A 20,049-nucleotide genomic window follows, 5' to 3' on the forward strand; every position below is an offset into this window, starting at 1 on the left:
CGCACCTGTGAGAACCTGCGCGCACGCCTTTGGTCCTATGATGATCACACTCGTTTGTTCCCTTGATCCTTGCTCAAATGCGGGATACGTAGTCTCACAGAGATACTGCCCATTGTCTAGATATACCAGTACGTCAAAACCATCATAGATAGTAGAACTCAGGTAATTGGTATTTGTGACCAGTAATCCAATGGTCCAATTTGTTGACGTCTGAGAATTGGATATTTTGAAAGGAGAAACTAACATGGAGCTGGTCTTGAATTCAGGATTCCCTTCGAACACAAACGATTACGAGAACCAACCAAACGAAAAAGAACGCCAGCATACATAGTATACATACAGAAATGATCCTCTCTAGACATAGACAGCGTACGTCGTCGTCTAAACGATGGACACGAACCTCCGGGTGATTTAATCTGTTGCAGGGCTGCTGCTGGTTTATTCTGCTGTTGTGCTCTGCAAATGAACTACTCATGATGATGATGATGATCTCTCCTGCGTTATATCCACTACTTGGGAACCTAAAAGTTCTGACTTAGAGGTTAACCATTATACGTTGCGTTGATAGGAGATAGATTCTAAAAGCAACGGGAGATCAGATTCATGGAGTTTGAAAAAGATTTCATGGAATTTGAAGATAACTGAATTTTCTATTTTCCAACACTAATACCGAGATTAATGTGAATTAGCTCAACTGAAATTCCTGGAGCGTCCATTCTAACGAAAGACGTAAGATTAGACGCCATTCAAGCAAACCAGAAAACAGGCCCTTTTACAGAAACAGTTAGATGAGGCAGGACCGTGATCCATATTTTCTATTGACTAACTCCCTCGGGCCCCTGAAAGGTGGTTGCCCAGAAACCGGTTCTCTTGCCTCACGTGAAAAAGCAGCATAAACCAGGAATTCTGGCTTATCCAGCAAGTACTGAAACCTCATCGATGCATTCCTAGCTTGTTTTCCTAATCGAAATGCTTTCTTTCACAAAATTGAGACTTTGAGACTCAATGCCTATACTTCGTAGTGCGATTGACTACTTCATCAAATTGGCATTCCTCATCGTACAATCATGATGACCACAATATACATGACCCAAGGGAAAATTTTCAAAAGAGAAACTCTTAATATATTGGATGTGAAGTTGTATTTACATTTTCCGCTTCTGTAGAGCAAGTGATCATTCTTGAAGGACAAATGAACCTTGTATCCTCTTTTCTAAAGGTTGAGGAGGAAAATTCAAGGGAGAGAACATGTCATCAAAACTTGAAGCAGGAGCTGGCTTGAACTCGTAAGGACCTCCTTTTGCACCCCACACCTGTAAATCAGTTAAAAGAATTGGGCAAAGGAAATTTGTTAAGAGAAGCTTCCAACATCATTTTCAAGGAATCACATTTGGGGACAATATTTCAAGAAGCAAAGAAAACTAACTTGATTTCCTTCTTCATCATAGCCTCTATCCCAAATGTGTACCTCGTTGTTCTTTAACACAGAGAGTTCTGATGTACAGTATGCCGCACCATTCTGCTAAGATTCAATGAGTTTTAAAAATTATAAAGAAATATAGGAGGAGGAGACGAACACATGATACACATAACATGCAGATTGTAGAAAATTATGTTTGAGAAAAATTATGGGGATTCATACCCATGTATTAGGGAATCCATCTGGTTGAGTTGAACCTTCATACAAGCAGCGTTTTCCACGGTCGCAACGTTTGAGGTGAATAGTTGTCAAATGCTCAGCAATGTCCTTCATACAAAATCAAAGTTAAAAGCCACAATTAAATAAAGAAGGCCTCAAATCAGAGAGCAAGAGAGAGATCGAGCTGGAGAAGATATAAATCCTTGACCAGTCAGATTGAAATGGCAGCGTCATACAATAACAAAGTGACGTCTTTTTCAGGAAAAGAGATCCTCAAATATCCATTTGAATGAAAAAATTAGATAAAAGTGAAGTTAAGCCCAATGACATTCTGGGGTTTGTTAACCTGTTTTTTATGCTGTTTATAGAATATAGACATTTTCTTCATTTATTTCGAGATTTCACTCTAAGGCCTTTGTAGCCAATCAGAAGCTGAGATAATCTATAATTCATAAACCTGGCAAAAATCTGCTTAAAAGCATACCCCAATAACTTCTTCAGGTTCTGGCCGCTGGTCCTTCGGGCGATCACAAAAATTCTTATACTCTTCGGCATCTCTGATGGCATGTGTACTTACCTGCAATTAGTATGAAAGAGACGTGGCAAAATCTTTAGCATTGATAGATCTAAGTTCTTTATAAACTCAATAAAATAGGAAAACTATTAGCTAGTAAAGTAGCACCGAAAATCCCAAGCTTGGAATCCTAGCTGCTATTTAGCTTCCTCTTTCAAACCCCCCTCCCTGCACCCATTCAGTGTCTCTCTTTCCAAGGGGGGCAAAAGACAGAAACTAACAAGAAATCATGAAAAAATGTGGACAGCCAGCTAAACTGCTAAAGCTTCTGAATATTGATACATTGGATGTCTCTTCCCTATACGACAGTTGAAACCTTTTGTCATCTTACCTGTAAGTCATTTTTTATAAAATAATCTGCATAGCTACATCCCCAATCGTCTCCAACCACAAAAAAACTATGGCATTTGTGTTTAACCCAACAAATGTAATCAATTGAAGACAAGAGTTAGACACTTAAACAAATAGCTATGCACACAAAAACTGTTCACTTAGCTTACATGGTACAAGTTCAACAAGTGAACCATTATACTCTTTAAGGCTTAATGTGGCAACAACAAAGGTACCAAGAATAAATATTAAAAACAAACTTTAAGAGTACCTCAACATCACATTTCATCTCCTTTGGGCAAGGCTTTACCATGTAGAATCTCTGGAAATGGCCACATATAATTCAGTGAACAGTTAATGTCAATAAGAAAATTAAACCGCTATAGCTAAAACCAAGAAGAAAGGAGCAAGAAAACTGGGGAAGCATTTCTTTGGCGGCAACAAAAATTCCCAGAAGCATTCAAATTGATAAACTGCTCGGATATCAAAGACATAAAGCCACCAGAATTTCTTGAAATGAGCAACTGGGCTTGTCTACTATAAGCAAAATGCAGAAATAAGTTTTACAAACAATAAATACACGCTTTATCAACCTGGCGATATGGTTTATGAGGAGTTCTCCAGAATGCCTGCCACAACAAATAGAATCTCATTATATAATTGGAATTGACACGTTCAATATCGTGAAAAATCAAGAGCATCAACTGAAACAGCTCCAGTCACAATTCCAAATACTAACCTGTTCAAAATACAAAACTTTCGAACCATCAACCATTTCGGCAGCTGGGCATGATAGCCATCTAAAATACTCATTCTAGTTAGAAATAAGAAATTTGATAATTCACATTCAGAATTGCCAGTAAAGTTCAGTTCTTTCTTTCATTCTTTTCTTTTACTCAAATATATAAGGTGTATTAATTGGAAAAAAGGAAAAAAAATGCAATTACAGATTTTTCCAAATATCATTTTACCAAATAATTTCAACGACTAACAATTGCAAAACCCAAAATGTCGAAAAATGAATAAACGAAAGGATTTGTACCTCAAATTAAAGTAATTATCAGGATCTCTAGACGCTTGCTCCCTCGAAAACTAAAAAAGATTAAAACTTTAATAGAAAAATAAATTCAAATTTTCCAAAATTGAAAGAGAAAATTGAGAATTTAGAGCTTAAGAATTTGAGATTACCTTTTCACCGGCGAGGGATTGAGCTACGATGCGAGCGTGGTCCCAGCGAGTAGTGGACTTGGTGAGGCGTTTGAGCAACAGGGCACCTCCGATTAACACAAGGGACTTAAGCACCACTCCCCGCGCCTTGCCCCAACCGTTTGAGCTCGAGTTCGGGTTGAAGTCATGCTCCGACGACTTCGACTCCGACCCCGAACCCGAACCCGTGCTCATCACTGATATATACTATTAGTAATTACTTGCTCTGTTACTCAGTAAGTTACAGTGAAAACTCAACCAATCGATTCATCCATATCTCCAATTTGTTAAATCTATAGTCAGTTCGAAGTTCAATTTTTTCGGGGAAATCTCAGGGGGACAGAAATTATGCTCCGGCAAAAGTGTCGGACGCCGGCGAGGAGGCAGTGGCTAGTTGGTCACTGGCAGTAATACTAGCAGTATTAGATTAAATTACCTACCCCCACTAGTTATCAGTATTCAGTAACATATTCAATTGAGACGATTTGACAAAACTAACCCTTTCCCTTTTGGTTTTTTGGGGTTTTGGGGAATCAGCTAGTGCAGGCAAAAAGGTTCCAAAAAAAATTTTTTTTTTTTGTTGAAACGTCTAATTTAAGTATTTACGTATGGCCTTATTCTAGTAAGATACCGCTTGAGTTTGATAATTTAATTTAATATTTAAATTTAATAAAAATTTAATATGTTTAGATTCCACTTGAATTTAATAATTTAATTCAATATTTAAATTTAATAAAAATTTTAACATGTTCAGACTCCGGTCTAATTTAGCACTTGTAACATGTTCAGACACGTTTGGAGTGTGTTTGGATCGTATTTTTCATGGAAAAATTACTGTAACGATTTGACGTATGTGAATGAAAAAGGTAATAGGAAAATGTGATTACGAAAAACGACGTAATTTTTCGACGGAAAACAGCAATCCAAACAAGGTCCTTGATAACCAATTGAATTTTCTAAGCAAAAATTGCTCCAAAAGTGATACGCTATTCACTCATCATTGATACGTGCTCAAACGTAACAGATTTAGAATGTGTTCGATAAAGCTAAAATCTGAAACTCTCAAATCTAAGTAATTCGCGCAATGTTACTGATTGATTGGCGTTGATGTAATCTTTGATTTCCAATGTGATTCCTATTCATTGCCATGAATTGAACGGGCAGTGAACGATCACGCACACGATTACAATTAAATCATCATTGCCATTAAAAGCAAGAGAAAATAACATATTGGCAGTAAAGTAGAGGCAAAATTTTCGTTGCTGGATTAAGCACAAAAAGGTTGAAGAGTACAACCAAGTAGTCCTCTCATTCTTGGATTCTTTTTTATCTCAATGGATTTAACCAATAAACTACCATATTGAATGATGAAATGAAAAGTAATAACTGGTCCAGTCTCAAGAAGTTTGAGCACAACTTTTGTGTTGCTGTGTTTTGAGCCTAAAAGGTGTTATTTAAGTAGAGATATAAACCACCCAATGCTGCAATTCCAACCGCAATTCCAATGGGCAATGCTCTCCTGCAACAGCCACAAAAAACATGTGTAAGGCTGTAAGCATATACATCTTGCTCCCGAGTCCCGCCCTCCCCACCAAAACCAAAAAAAAGCCAAGAAGGAAATCAAGAAATTAGCATGAAATCAGTTAATGCTAAAGATTTTACAATTCCACCAAGCTTCAAGGAGGAAAATCCATAGCCCAATGGCTTACCCTATTGCTTCGTCTCTTTGAATCTGTGCTTTTCTGGCTTTCCTAACATCCGACTCATTAGCATTTTTGGCCACCTTGGGCACATATGGCTTGAATCTTCGTTTTGGAGCACCACAAACTGCAAGATTCAGTCTCAATAGTCAATGGTCGTGTTGCCAATAGAGGACTGGACAAAACATTTCTACAACATTCCAAAAAGCCCACAAATTTTTAAACTCCAATTTGAAATCATAAGTACGTAAAAGATGCAAGTAAAAAGTTGCACAAGCAATTTGTGCACATTCTAAGTTCTACTGACAGTCTGCTGACGAAAATTGTTCCAACTACCACCCTCATTAGCATCTAACACAGAAAGAAAAATCCTTGATAAGGATCACGTTAAATTCTAAGGGAACAAAGAAATTAACATGAATAAAATGAGTACCGAACGATTTTTCAGAGCTTTAGGAAAAGGACAATTATCTGATAATGCAGGATAAAAGGGATGTGGTAGCTTGAGATGAAGAAAAATGTACCAGGGCAGAAGAAATTGTCCGGTAATTTCTCAAAGGGCGTTCTGTCACTGTAGATATACCTGCATATGTCGTACAAATCGCATTTACAATCTAGTAACAGAACAACTCAGTAAAGCAGAGAAAGAACAAAATTGTCAGCAGGCAAATAAAATTACCCGCAATCGCGGCAAATATAGGCTTGCTTGGAGGCAACCCGCATGGAGAATTTTGGAGCAGTTGCAGGAGCGCCGGACCCTTGATGAGGAGGAAGCAGGAGGTGAAGAGAAGGGGCGAGGAAGGACGATTTGAGAGCAAAAGCATCGGCGGGTCGCCGGAGGCCAGCATTGCCCGTCGGGGCTAGAGAAGAAGGCGAGGGTATGGTCTTGGCGGGTAGCTGCAGGGCCATTTCCACTGCTCTTTAGCTTCCTTCCCAATTCTGGCGAGAGTCGAGTCTTTGCCCAGCAGTTGTGGAAGCAAAGAGGAAGAGATGAGGCGATAATGTAAAATTTTGTGTAATGTAGCAATTGGTTGTCAATATTAGAGTAGACTGCGTAATGGGTGAAGTGTGGCTGTCATGCTCCCCACACAAGTTCTCCTTTTCACCTTTGCATCTTTCTTATCTTCTCCAACGTTCCAACACCCAAGCCCATAGCCCGTAGCCCGTAACAAAGCAATAATAATAATAATAATAATAATAATAATAATATGTATCCAAGAATTTTTTTTTAATAATATGTATCCAATAATATTTTTTAATTCATTTTTTTTTATATTTTTATCTCACATAAATCATACAGTATCACAAAAAATTGATAGTATAATAATTATTTCAAATAATACTCTATTATTCAAGATAAATCTCATCCTGAAATTATATATTTTAAACTTGTAATTGGCAGTCAACCAACCCTTGCTAGAGAAATATGTATAGTATAAAATTGGAGATTCAAGACTCCTGAAAATTTGTGGTGTTCAAATCGGTTTCTTAAACCATTTATTTTGGACTTTTAAATGCTAATCCCTTGTTCTCCCTATTCATTCGTGCACCATTTTCTTGGCATTACATGATTACAATTTGCTGACTTGAGTTGCTTATAATCGAAGATAAAGGGAAAAATTATCCCAAACTTGACAGTCTCGATTTGGTTTTGACTGTACAAGAGTATCCCAATTTTAGTTTTACTAGTTGATTACACAGTGTATAAAATATTTTGCTAGTGGATCAGCAATTTCCTTTTGACAACAAGTCGATTAAGTCCACCGCCTCAGATTCTTGAATCTCCATTTGTGGATAAAAAATTTTTAGTGCCCAAAAATAAAAGGCGACTTGTCTTATTTTTATTTGTTACGAGCCATTTGCAAAAAGTTGATTAGTCGTCTAAATTCAGCACGTCATTTGAGTATACTGCAAAATTTACTTAACAATTTTCTGTGCAGAAGTAGAAATTAATCAAGGATGACATTTCATATACTTCAGGATGCATTGGACGGACATTGAGGCTAGCGGAGAGTATACACTTAGCCTAACATGCTCGCAAGAAGATTTCATGCAAAGGGTCATTGGAAATCAAGTCCCTAGCTGCCATCTCAATCTCTAATGTTTTCCAAAATGGTTTATTGAAGTGACATGGACGAATCAAAAAACTACTGGGGGCCCTTCCTTTTTGGGAGAAAGAAAATGGTGCGCTGTAGTGAATCACTGAATTGATGATCAGTTAAAAAAAAAAAAATCAAGAATAAACACATCTGTACTTGATTCCCTATTAATTTGGGAGTTGTTTGTGGTCTGCAACATCCAAATTTGTCAAATTCCGGCATGCGCTGCTCAGAAACAAATGCAACCTCTCGTGCATTTGCAAGATCAAAATCTACGATGCAGTATGACAACAGCAGGTGAGTACAGCTGCAAGGGTGCTAACAACGTTGGAGGAAATGCCACGCTAATTTCCAGTATCAGTGTCAAACCATCTACCAAGGTTTCAGGTCACCCACAGGGCCTGCTGTCCAGTTTAAGATTTTCTCGCCGGGTTTCAAGAAAGTGCTCCTGTCATGTGGCAGCTTCCGAGCAAGTCCGTTTAAGATCTGGTGGAAAGCATCACGCGATTGAGCCGGTTGGGGAAATAACATAGCCTGCTTCATTGAAGGGTTTGCAAGCAATCTCTGCTTCCTCAGTATCACTTCTGTTGGGATTGAAGTGAGTATTGTATCCAACTTTGGGACGTCCTTCTCTGCTACAAAGACCCCAATTTCTTCCCATGGTATTGCATCAGCAAATGGCAACACAATATCATCTGCTATGATCACTGGGATACAACCAAATATTACAGCCTCAACCAATCTAGGACTCCATGGGGCCCATCCCAACGGGCACAAACAAAAAATAGCTCGCTGCATGTCCTCATAGTAGGTTGTTGGATGCTCGGTCGAAATGTCAAAGAGAGGGTTGTCCTTGAAGTTCTCCCACACAGATGCTCGAGCGCCTCTGCCAAAAAGAAAAGGTAGATTTAGCCATCTCAGTCTATATTGTCAGTGTCTCACATGAAACTTAAGAAAACTTGAAAAGCTATGAGCGAAGATTTTCACATTCTAGGTATGTCTTGGCCCAAATTGACGATTTTTATTCACTCTTTGCATTTGCCTATTTTAACTCCCCTGCTAAACTTTACAGATAAACGATTATTAAGTTATTCTGTAGTTATTATCTCCCTTTTTATGGGGGCCTTTTTTTTTTTTGAGGCGGAGGGGAGGACATGGGTGAAGTTTTCAGGAGTTTGACACCAGTCAAACTACACAATTATTCAGTTAAAACCACACTGATTTTGGCTTTGCTGGAAGCTTAATACTATGAAAACCTGATGCAGCACTTGACTTTGAAACAATCGTACAAGCAAACACTAACATGCACAATAGCGAGAGGTACCTTGCATAGTAGCCACCTTCTGGATCATTCCCCACATCATAGAACAACCCTCGGAAGTAAACAAATATTGATCGAGGAGTGTTAGGAGGGATCAAGTGGGCTTGCATCTTCTGTGGAGGAGCATATGGAGGAATGGTGATTGAACCATCCTTTAAGCAAACATGATTTCGTTGCCCAAAAGTTTGGACCAACGTAGCACGCTGAAGCAATGGGAGAATCCCTCTTTCAATGGCTTTTTCTTCCTGCCATGGTCATAAATAATGGTCAACATCAGATGAAAACAGAGATCATATAATATCTTCTCCCCCCTTCGCAACCAGTCATTTCTCATGTAATTGAAAAAATATCATAATTATATCAAATCCCCCTAGAAATTACACAATCCAGATAACTTTCAGTAGAATCTGCTGTCAGTATTATTTGGAGATTCATAAATCTTTTAGCAGAGATTCCATCCACTGTTTCTTTTTTCCTCCTAAAGAGGAACAAAAGTTGGGAACGTGGGGGAGGCAAAAAAAGGAGAGACATCTTACTTGATAGTGGAAACAAGCACCAAAATCATGGGGCACAATAAAGAAGTGATCAGCACCTTCAGTTCTATTCCAGTAAGGCCAGTTAGAAGAAATAAGCTGTATTGCACTCCTCATCATACGTGGTGATTTAAAGGGTAAGGGGAGGCCATTAGGAGTCAGGTCACAGGTTGTGTAGACAGGGGTATAAAACCAATCAGCTTCCTCAGGATTGAGGGTTCGAACAGGGCTTGATAAAAGAAAACGATGCATATATATTTCAGCAGCAAACATATGAGTGAGGCATCGGGGATCCTTCTGCAGGATCTTCTTGTTGTATTTGCTGGGAAGCTCATAGACAAAAACTTTTAACCTTCCAACTGGGTCATCTTCCAAGACATCACCAGCACTACCTAAATTTTCAAAATAAAAGTATGATAAAGTAAACACAGCAGTCATATTGCAACAAAGATAGAAACATGACCACGAATGTAGTATGTAGTTTCAGCTCCTGACCCTCCAGTAGATACTTAAAACATGTACAAAACGACAAAAATCAACTGACAAAACCCTGGGATCGTTGAGATACTCAGATTTGGAAAAAAAATTTCCCAAATTTTATTTTGCTTGCATCATAAACTCAATTTTCGATCACATTTTGATAATCCCAATCACCTTTTTATCTCACACACATCACATCACAAAAACTACTATGCTGTTAGGCTAAATAATTTTTACAAATAATCTCCTACAAACACACCCACTGTGTTTTGCAGCACATCATCCAAGATTTCCTACGACATTTCTCTACAGGTGAAACATGTGATATTTGAAAAGAGCTGGTTTTTTTACCACCTACTAGATTTCAGCATATATACCTTACATCACAAGTTCAGTCTCAATAACACCAACGCTATGTGCCAGGGAGGATGACTGTTTTAAGAAACAAGCCTCTCCCTTCTGCCAAAGGGTAGCGCTTAATAAAAGTGGTCGTTAACTATCTGCAGGTCAACTAAAATAAGTGGAATCTTAGCGTGTCAATCTATAACAAAACCACCAAACACCAATAATAGCTTGTTGATCAATTTTTACCATTCAATATAAACCAGTACCAGGAGCATCCAATATGAAGCATTAGCTAGGTCAAAATGAACAATCACATGACAACATTGTTCAGCCCCAGAAAGACCATCCATATTACAGAAATTAGTTCACTAGATTTACTAATTTCAGTGTTTACCCTTAATCCTTAGCAGCATAACCAAAAAGTACCTCTAAAACATAGCCAACGCAAACCAAAATCATGGATTATTGGCTTCAATAATTACATAGATCCGTATTTTTGAGTTAAACCCCAACAACGTTGTCAAACAGAGGTCAGCAGCCATCAAGGAAACATGCTTGAGTAGAATGAAATCACATACATACCAACCCATTACACTACCATCCTGCCCACTATTAAATCTATCCAACGTTAGCCAACTTCTAACTGACAATTTTGCAGGTGAAACAAATCCCAGTACTACAATAACCCCAATACCAAACAAGGACAGGTACATAAATCCAATGAATTCTTAACCTCAATGGCATAACTACAATTCACAAGAAAAGCTACAAAATATGGTAAATCACAACTGGGAATCATACCAGAATTCCTAGATGCAACTGTGCAAGATAACACCCATATCAATCTAAAATTCAATGATTCCACCAAAATCCAGTACACAGAGATAACTCAACCCAAATTAACAGCCATATTCCAACTGAAAATGAACACATCATATTCCTCCCAGTAAGAACAGGAAGAGAAATCTGCTTCAGTACTTTTTCATTTTATGCCTTTTACAATTTTCAACAAACCAAGGCGGGACTCTAGTTACCTGAAATTCTTTCAGTGTGTTCATGTTGAGCCTTGCTAAACTTCCAGGCTTCAGTTCTGATCACAAAAGCAAGAAAAACAATCCCAATTAAACCCCATCTCCAGTTCCTCATTTTTCTTTCTTCACAACTCAAATCTGCGACTCCAAAAACAATCAGTACAAAAAACTGAGGAACCTAGGATGGCCCAGAAAGATCAATCCTTTATTAACCGCATAAGTGCCCCAAGACCAAAGACAAAGGCCTCGGCATCAATTTACTTAATAACAAGTAGGAGGAAGAAATAGTTGGAATGTCATTAGGCAAAGTAGTTGTTGAAAGGCTTTTCTTGCAAATTGGGATTTGACACACCACAGAGAAAATGAAATCTTGCAATTTCTTTTTCTATTTTTTTTTTAAGCAAAAATCAGAGGAATGAAATTGATAGAGAAAAGGGTTTGTGAGAAATTTGCTTCAAGAAACAGGGAAAGACCTGGAGGAGGAACTAGGAAGGGAGGGATGGTACTGGTTTGGTCTAGAGTTGGTTGCCAAGCAGCTGTTAAAATACACACTCCTGGAAACAAACGAGTAATAGAGTAGTAGTATTTCTATATATTCTTTTATATTTATTGCTGGGGATATAGATCTACTGATGATTAGTGTAATATACAGCTAATAAACATATGATTCGGGGAAGATTTGATGAAAGGAGCTTTTCATTTTCTTTGGGTTCGATAAGAAGTCCACTTCAATGAAAACCCCCTGCTACGAAGTATGCTGCTCCAAGCTCATAGTCAAGGCTGCTCTGCTGTTTATTTCTAGTTTAATATTCCATCTCCTTCATTCTTATTACTACTTGGTTGCTTATTTCTCTTTTTCATGTGGTGTTGGTGTTGAAGGTTGCTATGTGTTTGCTCACTAATGAAGTTGGCATTATTTTTGTGGCAATTATGTTTAAGCAAATACTCGATACATAATGAATGCATTGAATTTTTTTTTTTTTTCTTTTTTTTGGGTCGGCATTGATTTTTGTTGCTTTTGTAGTATTTTGGTGAAAACATTTTGACGAAATTGGTATGGTTAGTGTAAATAGGTTGAGGAATGGAGTATTCTATCACATGTCGGTGGTTCGGCCTAAAGCCAATTTTGGTTTTAACGCCCGAAATTTATTGACCTGCCAAAAGAATTGTAAAAGAGATTTAAAAGGAGAGGGAAATTGTCTGAAAATGCTTGGTGAATACAAGGTAGTTTCTGATTGAGATGTTTTATAGGGGGGGAAAAAAATCTTCAGCCATGGGGTAGCATGTTTTTCACATATACAAGGATCATCTTTAATTTAATTCTGGACCATGGAAGACTCTGTGTGTGTGTGTGTGTGTGTTTTTTTTTACATATTTTTAAATTTCTTTTTTAGTTGGAGAAACGTGAGATTTAAGAGATGAGAAAGGGTAAAGGGAAATCTGAACCCGTATTTAAGATTTAAGATTTCAATCTTAATTATTAGACCATTATCACCTCGCACCATAAATCATAATGTTTTCGTTACTTTTAACTTATAATCTCTCTATGATGACTGTATAAAACTTCTCATACTAGCAGAGATTTAGAATTTTTTCTTCTTCTTTTTTTTTTTAACAAGAGAGCTTTAGAATTTGTCATAATCAGTGTGAGTTAATATTTGGGGCAATCAACAGGAAATTTAATATGAACTTGTCATTTATTGATTGTTTCCATCTGGACCATCAAAAGGATAAAAAGAATAACAAGAATACTCAGAATGTTTTATCCTAATTTTCAAATTTATAGAGATATATTATTTGATTATGAAATTACTAGCTTATGCCATATAATATTAGAGATATCTTCTCCAAAAAGCAAAAAGTATATATATGTTTTCGGCAGCATATGTTGGATTTTTTTTGGGTTATAGTATGAGATGAAAGGCTTTGGGTTTCTTACAGTTGGCTTCTAACAGACTTTCTTACAGCCCAACAGATATTTCTTTCAGCCCAAATAAAGCTACATGATCGGAGTCATGAAAAACAGTGTACAGATTTAATATTGGTGGCCTAACTTAAACCTGTGGGTTTATAATATATAAAGCCCGAATAGCTTGTTGTGTCAACTTGTGATGTAGTTTCACTCTCCTCCCCCCTTTTTTTTTCTGTAATTTCTTTGGGGTTAACTATTAATTGAAGGTAAAAAAAAAAAAAAAGACGTGCAATCGATGCCAAAAGAAAAAAAAAAGAAAAGATAAGGATTTCTAACTCTGAAAACAAATATCACGGTATGGCAAAACAGTTCCCGTTTCCTGATTTTCGAACTAAGGGAGTGTTTAATAAAGCTGAAATTTGGAAATTAAAATCTAAAATCTAAAATTTGAAATGTAAATCCGTTAGGTTATTAAATTGTTAAATATCAAATCAGATACATCTGAGTGTGTATCACATTCAATGATAAGTGAATAAATCATCACTTATTTTTAGGAATGAGTTTTGTCTAAAAAAATTCAGTATCATTTAATTAATTCAGATGTTCAATTTTTTATTATCAAATGTGTCTAAATCCATTAAATTTAAGTATTGAATTGAATTATCCAACGGAGCCTAAAGTAAATGGTCGACTGAATTTATTTATGGCAGCGGATCTTTAAATTACCATTGCGTAAATAGACCGAAATTAACGTACTTGAGTGGAAATTCCGAAGAAAAACAGGGTTGTTGGAATTGCGGAATCCAGCTGGGCATTTCTTAACAGATTTAACTCATTGAGAGCGGAGACATTACTGATAGCAATGGATAACCGCATCTTTACCATTTTTATCAGTAAAAATCTTGGACACATTGTAATATGTGGCAGCAAAACCACTAAGCTTAGTGGCCACCGCTGTATATAGTGAGGTGGGAGGTAAGGATTCAAATATGGGAGGTAAGGATTCAAACCTTACCTCCCGTCTCAAATATGAGGAGTGTTCTAAATTCATGAGAATGAGTGGTGCACTCGTCTGGTCAGATGGTGATTAAGTCTCCGTCAGGTTCTCCCGACTCAATTGGCCCACTCTCTAGAGTCGCTTCCCTTAAAAAGTAAGTCCCCCCTCTTAGGAGTAGGAGTAGGTTAGGCTAGGCTAGATGTGCCGCTAGTGAAAAAAAAAAAAAAAAAAAAAAAGCTCAGTGACCACTAGAGAGGGATCGTAGGTGAGAGTTCAAACCTCACCTGTAGCGAAAAAAAAAAAAAGGTAATATGTGACAAAAAAGCTAAGCAGCTGTTCAGCTGTGATAAATTTTATTTTTTTATTTGTAATGACCAATATTCACCACAAAAACCATAACTATTGATTTATAAATATATAGCTACTGACTTATAAGTAGCAAAGTTTTATTGTGGCATACTTAGGAAGAACAATTTCGGAAGATGTAGACACAAATACATATTCCATACTCTTTGATAACTTAATCTTTTTTGTACAGTCAGTATATATATATATATTGATGACTCTAAATCCATGATATATTATCTGATTTTCAATTTGAATATCAAATTTTTGTATATGTACCACGGGTGAATTCTTAGTTTGTGATGGAAAAAAAAAAAGAATTCTACAACGAGGGCGTTTCCTGGAGGGGTTTCTGTAAATGGGGGTCTTCGCATTTTGAGAATGCGAGCTCAGTGAGCTCGCATTTCGGAAATGCGAGCTCAATGAGCTCGCATTTTCAGAATGCGAGCTCACTGAGCTCCCACTACCCAGCTCCCACTGTCCATGGACGACTAGAGTTCAACCGCTAGGAATCCAGAAGCATTAAAAGTATATTCAATTCCTACTTGCTGTTGTTAGTGAAGATGTCCCCCGGACTGCAGGCCAAATGGAATGCCAGGAAATGGAACCTAACTCAACACTAACAGGGATACAAAATGAAGTCGGGAAGATATTATAAGTCGCGCAGGAGAGTGCATGAGTGACAAGTGTTCGTTTTATTAAGGAGAGATGAATATCAAACACTACTGCATGCATGCCACTTGTGGGACATATAGATACTATTACTGTATATGCAGATGCAAATGAACATTGACGGCACCCCATGGGAATGGGATACGACCAAACTTGCTTCATTGTCCTTTCAATTTCAGAATCAAAGATGCTTCCTTAATCCTTCTTCTTGTTTGTCGGTGTGCAATATAAAAGAAAAACCCAAAACCATATCTAGTTATATAGTATATAAAATGCAACAAAAATGTAGATAAAAAAAAAAAAAATTTGCATCTCTGTAATGCGAGCAAAAAAATTTGCATTTCAGGAATGCGAGCTCTGTTGAGAGCTCGCATTCGTGAAATGCGAACTCTCCTGAGCTCGCATTTCACGAATGCGAAGACCCCTCCGACAGAATTCCTCGCCACAATCACCCCTTTTGTAGAATTTTTTTAAAATTCATCACAAACTTAGAAATTTCTCTATGTACCACCTATCAAGATTCATTAATGCATACATACACGCCCAGATGGTGGTGGTGTACGATGGGTTGATGCTTTCTAAATTACCATATACTTGGATTTGACTGATCACCGAGGATGTGCACGAACATACAACTTTGAAGCCCAACGTTAGCCAGCCAACCTGTATGCATGCGGACGCACTGCATGATAGATGAAACTTCTAACCCCGTCACAATTACTAAGATATTTTTGCGTCACTAACTTTGCAGTTTCTACAAACAGCAAATGCACTTGTCCGCCAAAATTGTCATGGCTACCACCTTCGGGCGACTTTCTTCAACGACTTCTTTTTTTCTTAGATTAGGTTAGAACATGTTATACAATTATTATCATTGTTACGGAAAAAAAAAAGCACTTGTCCATGAGTCAACGTTCCACAAGTGCAGGATTCCATAGTTTCATGCCCATTGTATATACTCCCTCCGTCCCACTTTGATATTTCTGTATTCCTTTTTCATCTGTTCTGTCCCAAATTGTAGTCAACTTTCTAATTGAAGAATGTAGTTGTATTTTAATTTTTTTAAAATACCCTTATTTAATGTAAGTAGTTGTTACTATAAATCTACCCCATTTAATGAGAGTTGATTCTTTTTTTTACCATCAATTCAAGTTCCCATAAAGTTGTATCATATTTAATGTGAGGGTATTTTAGAAAAATAGCAATCTAAATTTACTTTTCTAACAAAGTTAATCGCTTTTTTTTAAACTGTGTGAAAAAAGAAGCAGGACTATCAAAGTGAAACGGAGGAAGTAGTATATATACTCCATTGCACATGAGACCTTACATCACATCCCTGGCTTGTGGCCAAGCAATTTATGGCTGAGGAAAGAGAGAGGGAAACAAGTAGTTGGACGCCTCATGGTCACGGCACCAAACCAACCCTCCGACACCATATCGATTAATTGGGCTGTGAAGCATTGAATTCCAATAATTTTGTGCACAACACCAACAATTAGACATATCATTGTCACGCGTACAAGTAGTAGGGCCATTTCGTGTAAATTTTTGTAGGTCAAATTTCCCCCGTGTCAAAATCCATTTTCAATGGTAAATACTTTCCACTTAATAATAAGAAATTATATTTGGCAAAACCACGTAGGAGATACTTAAAACATGTATAGGAAATATATTTGACAGAACGATTTGAAAATGCTCAGTCAAGTAAACCTTTGGCCTTTTTTTTTGGCTTTTTTTTTTTTATGGGTTTCTGGAATTCTGGGGAAGGGGGGCGCATATGTGTCTTGTTTTGATTTACAGGCAATTACTTGCTGACTGTTCTGCATATTGTAGACGTACAAAATTATTGATTTCCATCACCAACAGGAACTTCATTCAAGTCAATTGCAGCATTAATGAGCTGTTACATCATCATTATCGAACTATCTCCTTTCTTCCTCAAATTCATGTCTGGATATATACATGGATATGGGAAAAAGCGGTGGCAAATGCTTCCCTGGGTGGTGGACACCTTAGCACTTCAGTTCCAGCTTTGTCTGTGGTGCCAAAAAAAAAAAGGCAATGGAAACGGGAGGGAAAAATAGTCTAATAGTGGAGAAGAGGGAGGGCGAGGCTTCTTCAATCAACCCTCCTACACAACAAAAAATGAGAGAAGCAGATATTAATGGTACTGTGGACGAACAAGGTGGTGATCAGAGCAATGAGGTGGAGAAAAACAAAGTTTGCCTCGTGAGAGCCGTAGTTGAAAATCAAGATCCTTCTTGCAAGGTACATCATCATGTTACTACTCTTTCATGCAATTAATTAAGCACGTTTTTCTTCACTTTTTCATCATTATGGTAAAGCATATTCTTAATTTGTCTGTCAATGAATTCTTTTTTTTTTTTTTGGGTTTTAAATTAGATTCTAAAAAAGAAAAGAACCATTGATTCTTGTTCATCTTTAGCTCATTAGACCTTTTGCACTTTTTTTTTGGGGGGTAAATTACAGATCTTACGATCCTTTACCCCTTACCACCCAACCCAACCTGCCGGGGCATTTTGCTCTACTGCAAACTTATATCTTTGTAAAAGATAATCTCTTTAAAATTCAAGAACTCTTATCAGTCTGGGGCCTATATTTGAGATACTTTTCTCCTTCAATGGATCACAAAGAGTTGATCTAAGTCGCAGAGACCTTATTTTCTTTGAAACGTTCAGCTAAAGTTCAAAAAGGACGTAAAGAAGCCTTATTATTCTTCTGTAACATGCTGACATTCTTGAATATACTAGGGCTGGTGATCACCTGGAGTTTTCTTATTATAGCTGATCTTGAATTGGTTTTGCAGGAGGTTGATGATCTAACAATCCGAAGGTTTCTTCGTGCTCGGAATCTAGACGTAGAGAAAGCTTCTGATATGCTCCTAAAGTGCCTGAAATGGAGAAGAATGTTTGTTCCCAGTGGCCACATTTCCTCTTCTGAAGTTCCAAATGAAATAGCACAGAACAAGATGTTCGTGCAAGGAATAGATAAGAAGGGACGACCAATTGCTGTACTCATCGGAGCCAGACATTTCCAAAACGAAATTGGAGGTCTAGACGAGTTCAAACGTACGTAGGTTACATTTGTACTCCAATAAAAGACTTCAGCAGATTTACATGCTAATATTCCTTGATCTTACAATGTGTTTTCTTCACTTCCAGGTTTTGTAGTTTTCACTTTGGACAGATTGGGCTCCAGGTACTAACTGCTCTTTGCCTCTTTCTGGAAGTTTATTAGTCAAAAAAAAAAGAACTGCAGCAACGAGAAAGCAAATCAGGCAACTTCCATGCTGCAAAAATCATCATTCAGTTGGATAATGTTTGGTTTTTTCTTGATTCCTATGACAGGATGCCACCCGGGCAAGAGAAGTTCTTAGTAATTGCAGATCTTCAAGGATGGGGGTACTGTAACAGTGATCTCCGTGCCTATCTTGGAGCTCTATCCATCTTGCAGGTTAGTAATTTCTTTATAACTATTGCACATTCTTTAGCATAAATTATAGTACTCAGAAAAATGGCAAGGCACTCTTGCCCAATTTGCGTAATAGGAAAACACCGTAATCCATTAATTTTAAGTACTTAATGGGGTTATTAAACACGCTCAAAGTCACCAGTCTCAGATACTTGTCCCTGATTTAACTCACTGCAGCTATAGCATCTATCGTTATCTCTTGGTTCCCTAAAACGGAAATATGTTGTACCAAAAATAATTAAACCTCAACCTAGTAGCTGTACTTTAGTTGATTGAAAATGGCAAAAAAAACAAAAAAAGTAGAGTATTAGTGCCTCAGAGGCGTTAAACTTAAGAGTAAATCTTATATACACTGACGGTGTATATACTATCACGGTTGAATATACGACACATATGTCAAATTTAATTTTCAAATTCATATTTGAATTATGTATCACGCATCTAATGATAAAAGTATATACACTGTCAATGTATAGAAAATTAATCCTAAACTTAAACCCCCGAGTCACGGGCCGGCAAGCAACAGAATTTTGACTAACGGAAACTTTGTACATGGCAAAAGAACACAAGGTCACGAGTTGAAATTTCAAACGTCAGTATTAATTGTGACAACAAATGCGGTGATGGTTACTACCTAAGGAGTGCCAACAGTCTGTTACGCTGTGGGTATAAATCTCTTAGTAGGGGTGGAAGGTCAAGGGTTTGACACCCTTGTCATTTAATTGTGGCTTCCTCCGACAGAAATTCCCGTCAACTCGTCTTGTCGGCTCCTCCCTTTTCTTATATTAAGTTAGAGTAAGTTATACAAATATTATCGTTGCGAAAAAAAAAAAAAATGGCTACCTAAGGAGTTGCTTTCGAAGTTCAATCGCAGGACTACTACCCGGAAAGACTTGGAAAGTTGTTGATTATTCACGTGCCTTACATATTCAGGGCGGTCTGGAAGGCTTTTTACCCATTTATTGACAAAAATACCAAGAAAAAGGTACACAAATGACCTGCACTCAGATATTTGTGCCTTTAAATTCTGAATCACCTGATATCCTCTTTTTTTTTTTTCCAACAGATTATCCTTGTGAAGGACAAACGGCTGAAGGCGACTCTACTTGAAGACATTGATGAAAGCCAACTTCCTGAAACTTATGGAGGCAAACTACGTCTGCTTCCCATCCATGAAGATGCCCAACCAACAACATAATCATGCCTTTAGAAGCACTACTTCCAATATCAGCATCCTATTCTTTTTTGTCTTTGCAACTTATTTTTCTTTGGGAAGATTGATGACTGCTTTGAAATAGTGGTTATAACTATTTTGTGACTTGATTTAACACATGGCTGAGAGGATTACCGTCATTCTCACATGAAATAATTCC

The 20,049-nt window shown here is 37.4% G+C and overlaps 4 protein-coding genes across 5 annotated transcripts; 1 reads left to right on the forward strand and 3 right to left on the reverse strand.

Moving 5' to 3' along the window:
• Positions 1-1,101: 1,101 nt before the first annotated feature.
• Positions 1,102-4,170, reverse strand: LOC113738626 (chromophore lyase CRL, chloroplastic-like). 2 transcript variants are annotated; one of them, XM_027265865.2, is made up of 9 exons: positions 3,732-4,170; positions 3,586-3,635; positions 3,283-3,343; positions 3,137-3,172; positions 2,815-2,865; positions 2,124-2,216; positions 1,643-1,747; positions 1,427-1,519; positions 1,102-1,313 (listed from the first exon to the last, which is right to left on the reverse strand). In XM_027265865.2, exons 1-9 carry the CDS (start codon positions 3,942-3,944, stop codon positions 1,176-1,178), a joined length of 840 nt encoding a protein of 279 aa, XP_027121666.1. In that variant the 5' UTR covers positions 3,945-4,170; the 3' UTR covers positions 1,102-1,175. The 2 variants fall into 2 exon arrangements, with proteins under 2 accessions (XP_027121666.1, XP_027121665.1); XM_027265864.2 differs by having other exon boundaries at positions 1,427-1,522; positions 3,732-4,093.
• Positions 4,171-4,991: 821 nt separating this feature from the next.
• On the reverse strand, positions 4,992-6,520 carry LOC113738742 (uncharacterized). Its single transcript, XM_027265998.2, has 4 exons — positions 6,129-6,520; positions 5,974-6,032; positions 5,459-5,576; positions 4,992-5,268 (listed from the first exon to the last, which is right to left on the reverse strand). The coding sequence occupies exons 1-4, from the start codon at positions 6,356-6,358 to the stop codon at positions 5,190-5,192; spliced, it is 486 nt and encodes a 161-aa protein (XP_027121799.1). The 5' UTR covers positions 6,359-6,520; the 3' UTR covers positions 4,992-5,189.
• Positions 6,521-7,532: 1,012 nt separating this feature from the next.
• LOC113740175 (probable beta-1,4-xylosyltransferase IRX10L) lies at positions 7,533-11,805 on the reverse strand. The gene is made up of 4 exons (XM_027267700.2): positions 11,262-11,805; positions 9,406-9,794; positions 8,873-9,114; positions 7,533-8,434 (listed from the first exon to the last, which is right to left on the reverse strand). The coding sequence occupies exons 1-4, from the start codon at positions 11,371-11,373 to the stop codon at positions 7,921-7,923; spliced, it is 1,257 nt and encodes a 418-aa protein (XP_027123501.1). The 5' UTR covers positions 11,374-11,805; the 3' UTR covers positions 7,533-7,920.
• Positions 11,806-17,019: 5,214 nt separating this feature from the next.
• Positions 17,020-20,045, forward strand: LOC113740351 (uncharacterized). The gene is made up of 6 exons (XM_027267955.2): positions 17,020-17,452; positions 18,012-18,273; positions 18,367-18,403; positions 18,553-18,658; positions 19,551-19,661; positions 19,743-20,045. Exons 1-6 carry the CDS (start codon positions 17,246-17,248, stop codon positions 19,872-19,874), a joined length of 855 nt encoding a protein of 284 aa, XP_027123756.1. The 5' UTR covers positions 17,020-17,245; the 3' UTR covers positions 19,875-20,045.
• Positions 20,046-20,049: the final 4 nt, after the last annotated feature.

This window comes from Coffea arabica, chromosome 4c, assembly GCF_036785885.1.
Source record: "Coffea arabica cultivar ET-39 chromosome 4c, Coffea Arabica ET-39 HiFi, whole genome shotgun sequence".
NCBI classification, from domain to species: Eukaryota; Viridiplantae; Streptophyta; class Magnoliopsida; order Gentianales; family Rubiaceae; genus Coffea; species Coffea arabica.

Excerpts from the sequence above, each read along its gene's own strand:
- LOC113738626 (XM_027265864.2), bottom strand. The coding sequence starts at position 3,944 with ATGAGCACGGGTTCGGGTTCGGGGTCGGAGTCGAAGTCGTCGGAGCAT. Across the intron at positions 2,217-2,814 it reads AGATGAAATGTGATGTTGAG|GTAAGTACACATGCCATCAG; the intron begins GTACTCTTAAAG and ends TACTAATTGCAG. Across the intron at positions 1,314-1,426 it reads ATGATGAAGAAGGAAATCAA|GTGTGGGGTGCAAAAGGAGG; the intron begins GTTAGTTTTCTT and ends ACTGATTTACAG.
- LOC113738742 (XM_027265998.2), bottom strand. The coding sequence starts at position 6,358 with ATGGCCCTGCAGCTACCCGCCAAGACCATACCCTCGCCTTCTTCTCTA. Across the intron at positions 5,577-5,973 it reads GGACAATTTCTTCTGCCCTG|TTTGTGGTGCTCCAAAACGA; the intron begins GTACATTTTTCT and ends TGAATCTTGCAG. Across the intron at positions 5,269-5,458 it reads CAAAGAGACGAAGCAATAGG|GAGAGCATTGCCCATTGGAA; the intron begins GTAAGCCATTGG and ends TGGCTGTTGCAG.
- LOC113740175 (XM_027267700.2), bottom strand. The coding sequence starts at position 11,373 with ATGAGGAACTGGAGATGGGGTTTAATTGGGATTGTTTTTCTTGCTTTT. Across the intron at positions 9,115-9,405 it reads GTGCTTGTTTCCACTATCAA|GAAGAAAAAGCCATTGAAAG; the intron begins GTAAGATGTCTC and ends TGACCATGGCAG. Across the intron at positions 8,435-8,872 it reads GAAGGTGGCTACTATGCAAG|AGGCGCTCGAGCATCTGTGT; the intron begins GTACCTCTCGCT and ends TCTTTTTGGCAG.
- LOC113740351 (XM_027267955.2), top strand. The coding sequence starts at position 17,246 with ATGGAAACGGGAGGGAAAAATAGTCTAATAGTGGAGAAGAGGGAGGGC. Across the intron at positions 18,274-18,366 it reads AGGTCTAGACGAGTTCAAAC|GTTTTGTAGTTTTCACTTTG; the intron begins GTACGTAGGTTA and ends CTTCACTTCCAG. Across the intron at positions 19,662-19,742 it reads ACAAAAATACCAAGAAAAAG|ATTATCCTTGTGAAGGACAA; the intron begins GTACACAAATGA and ends TTTTTCCAACAG.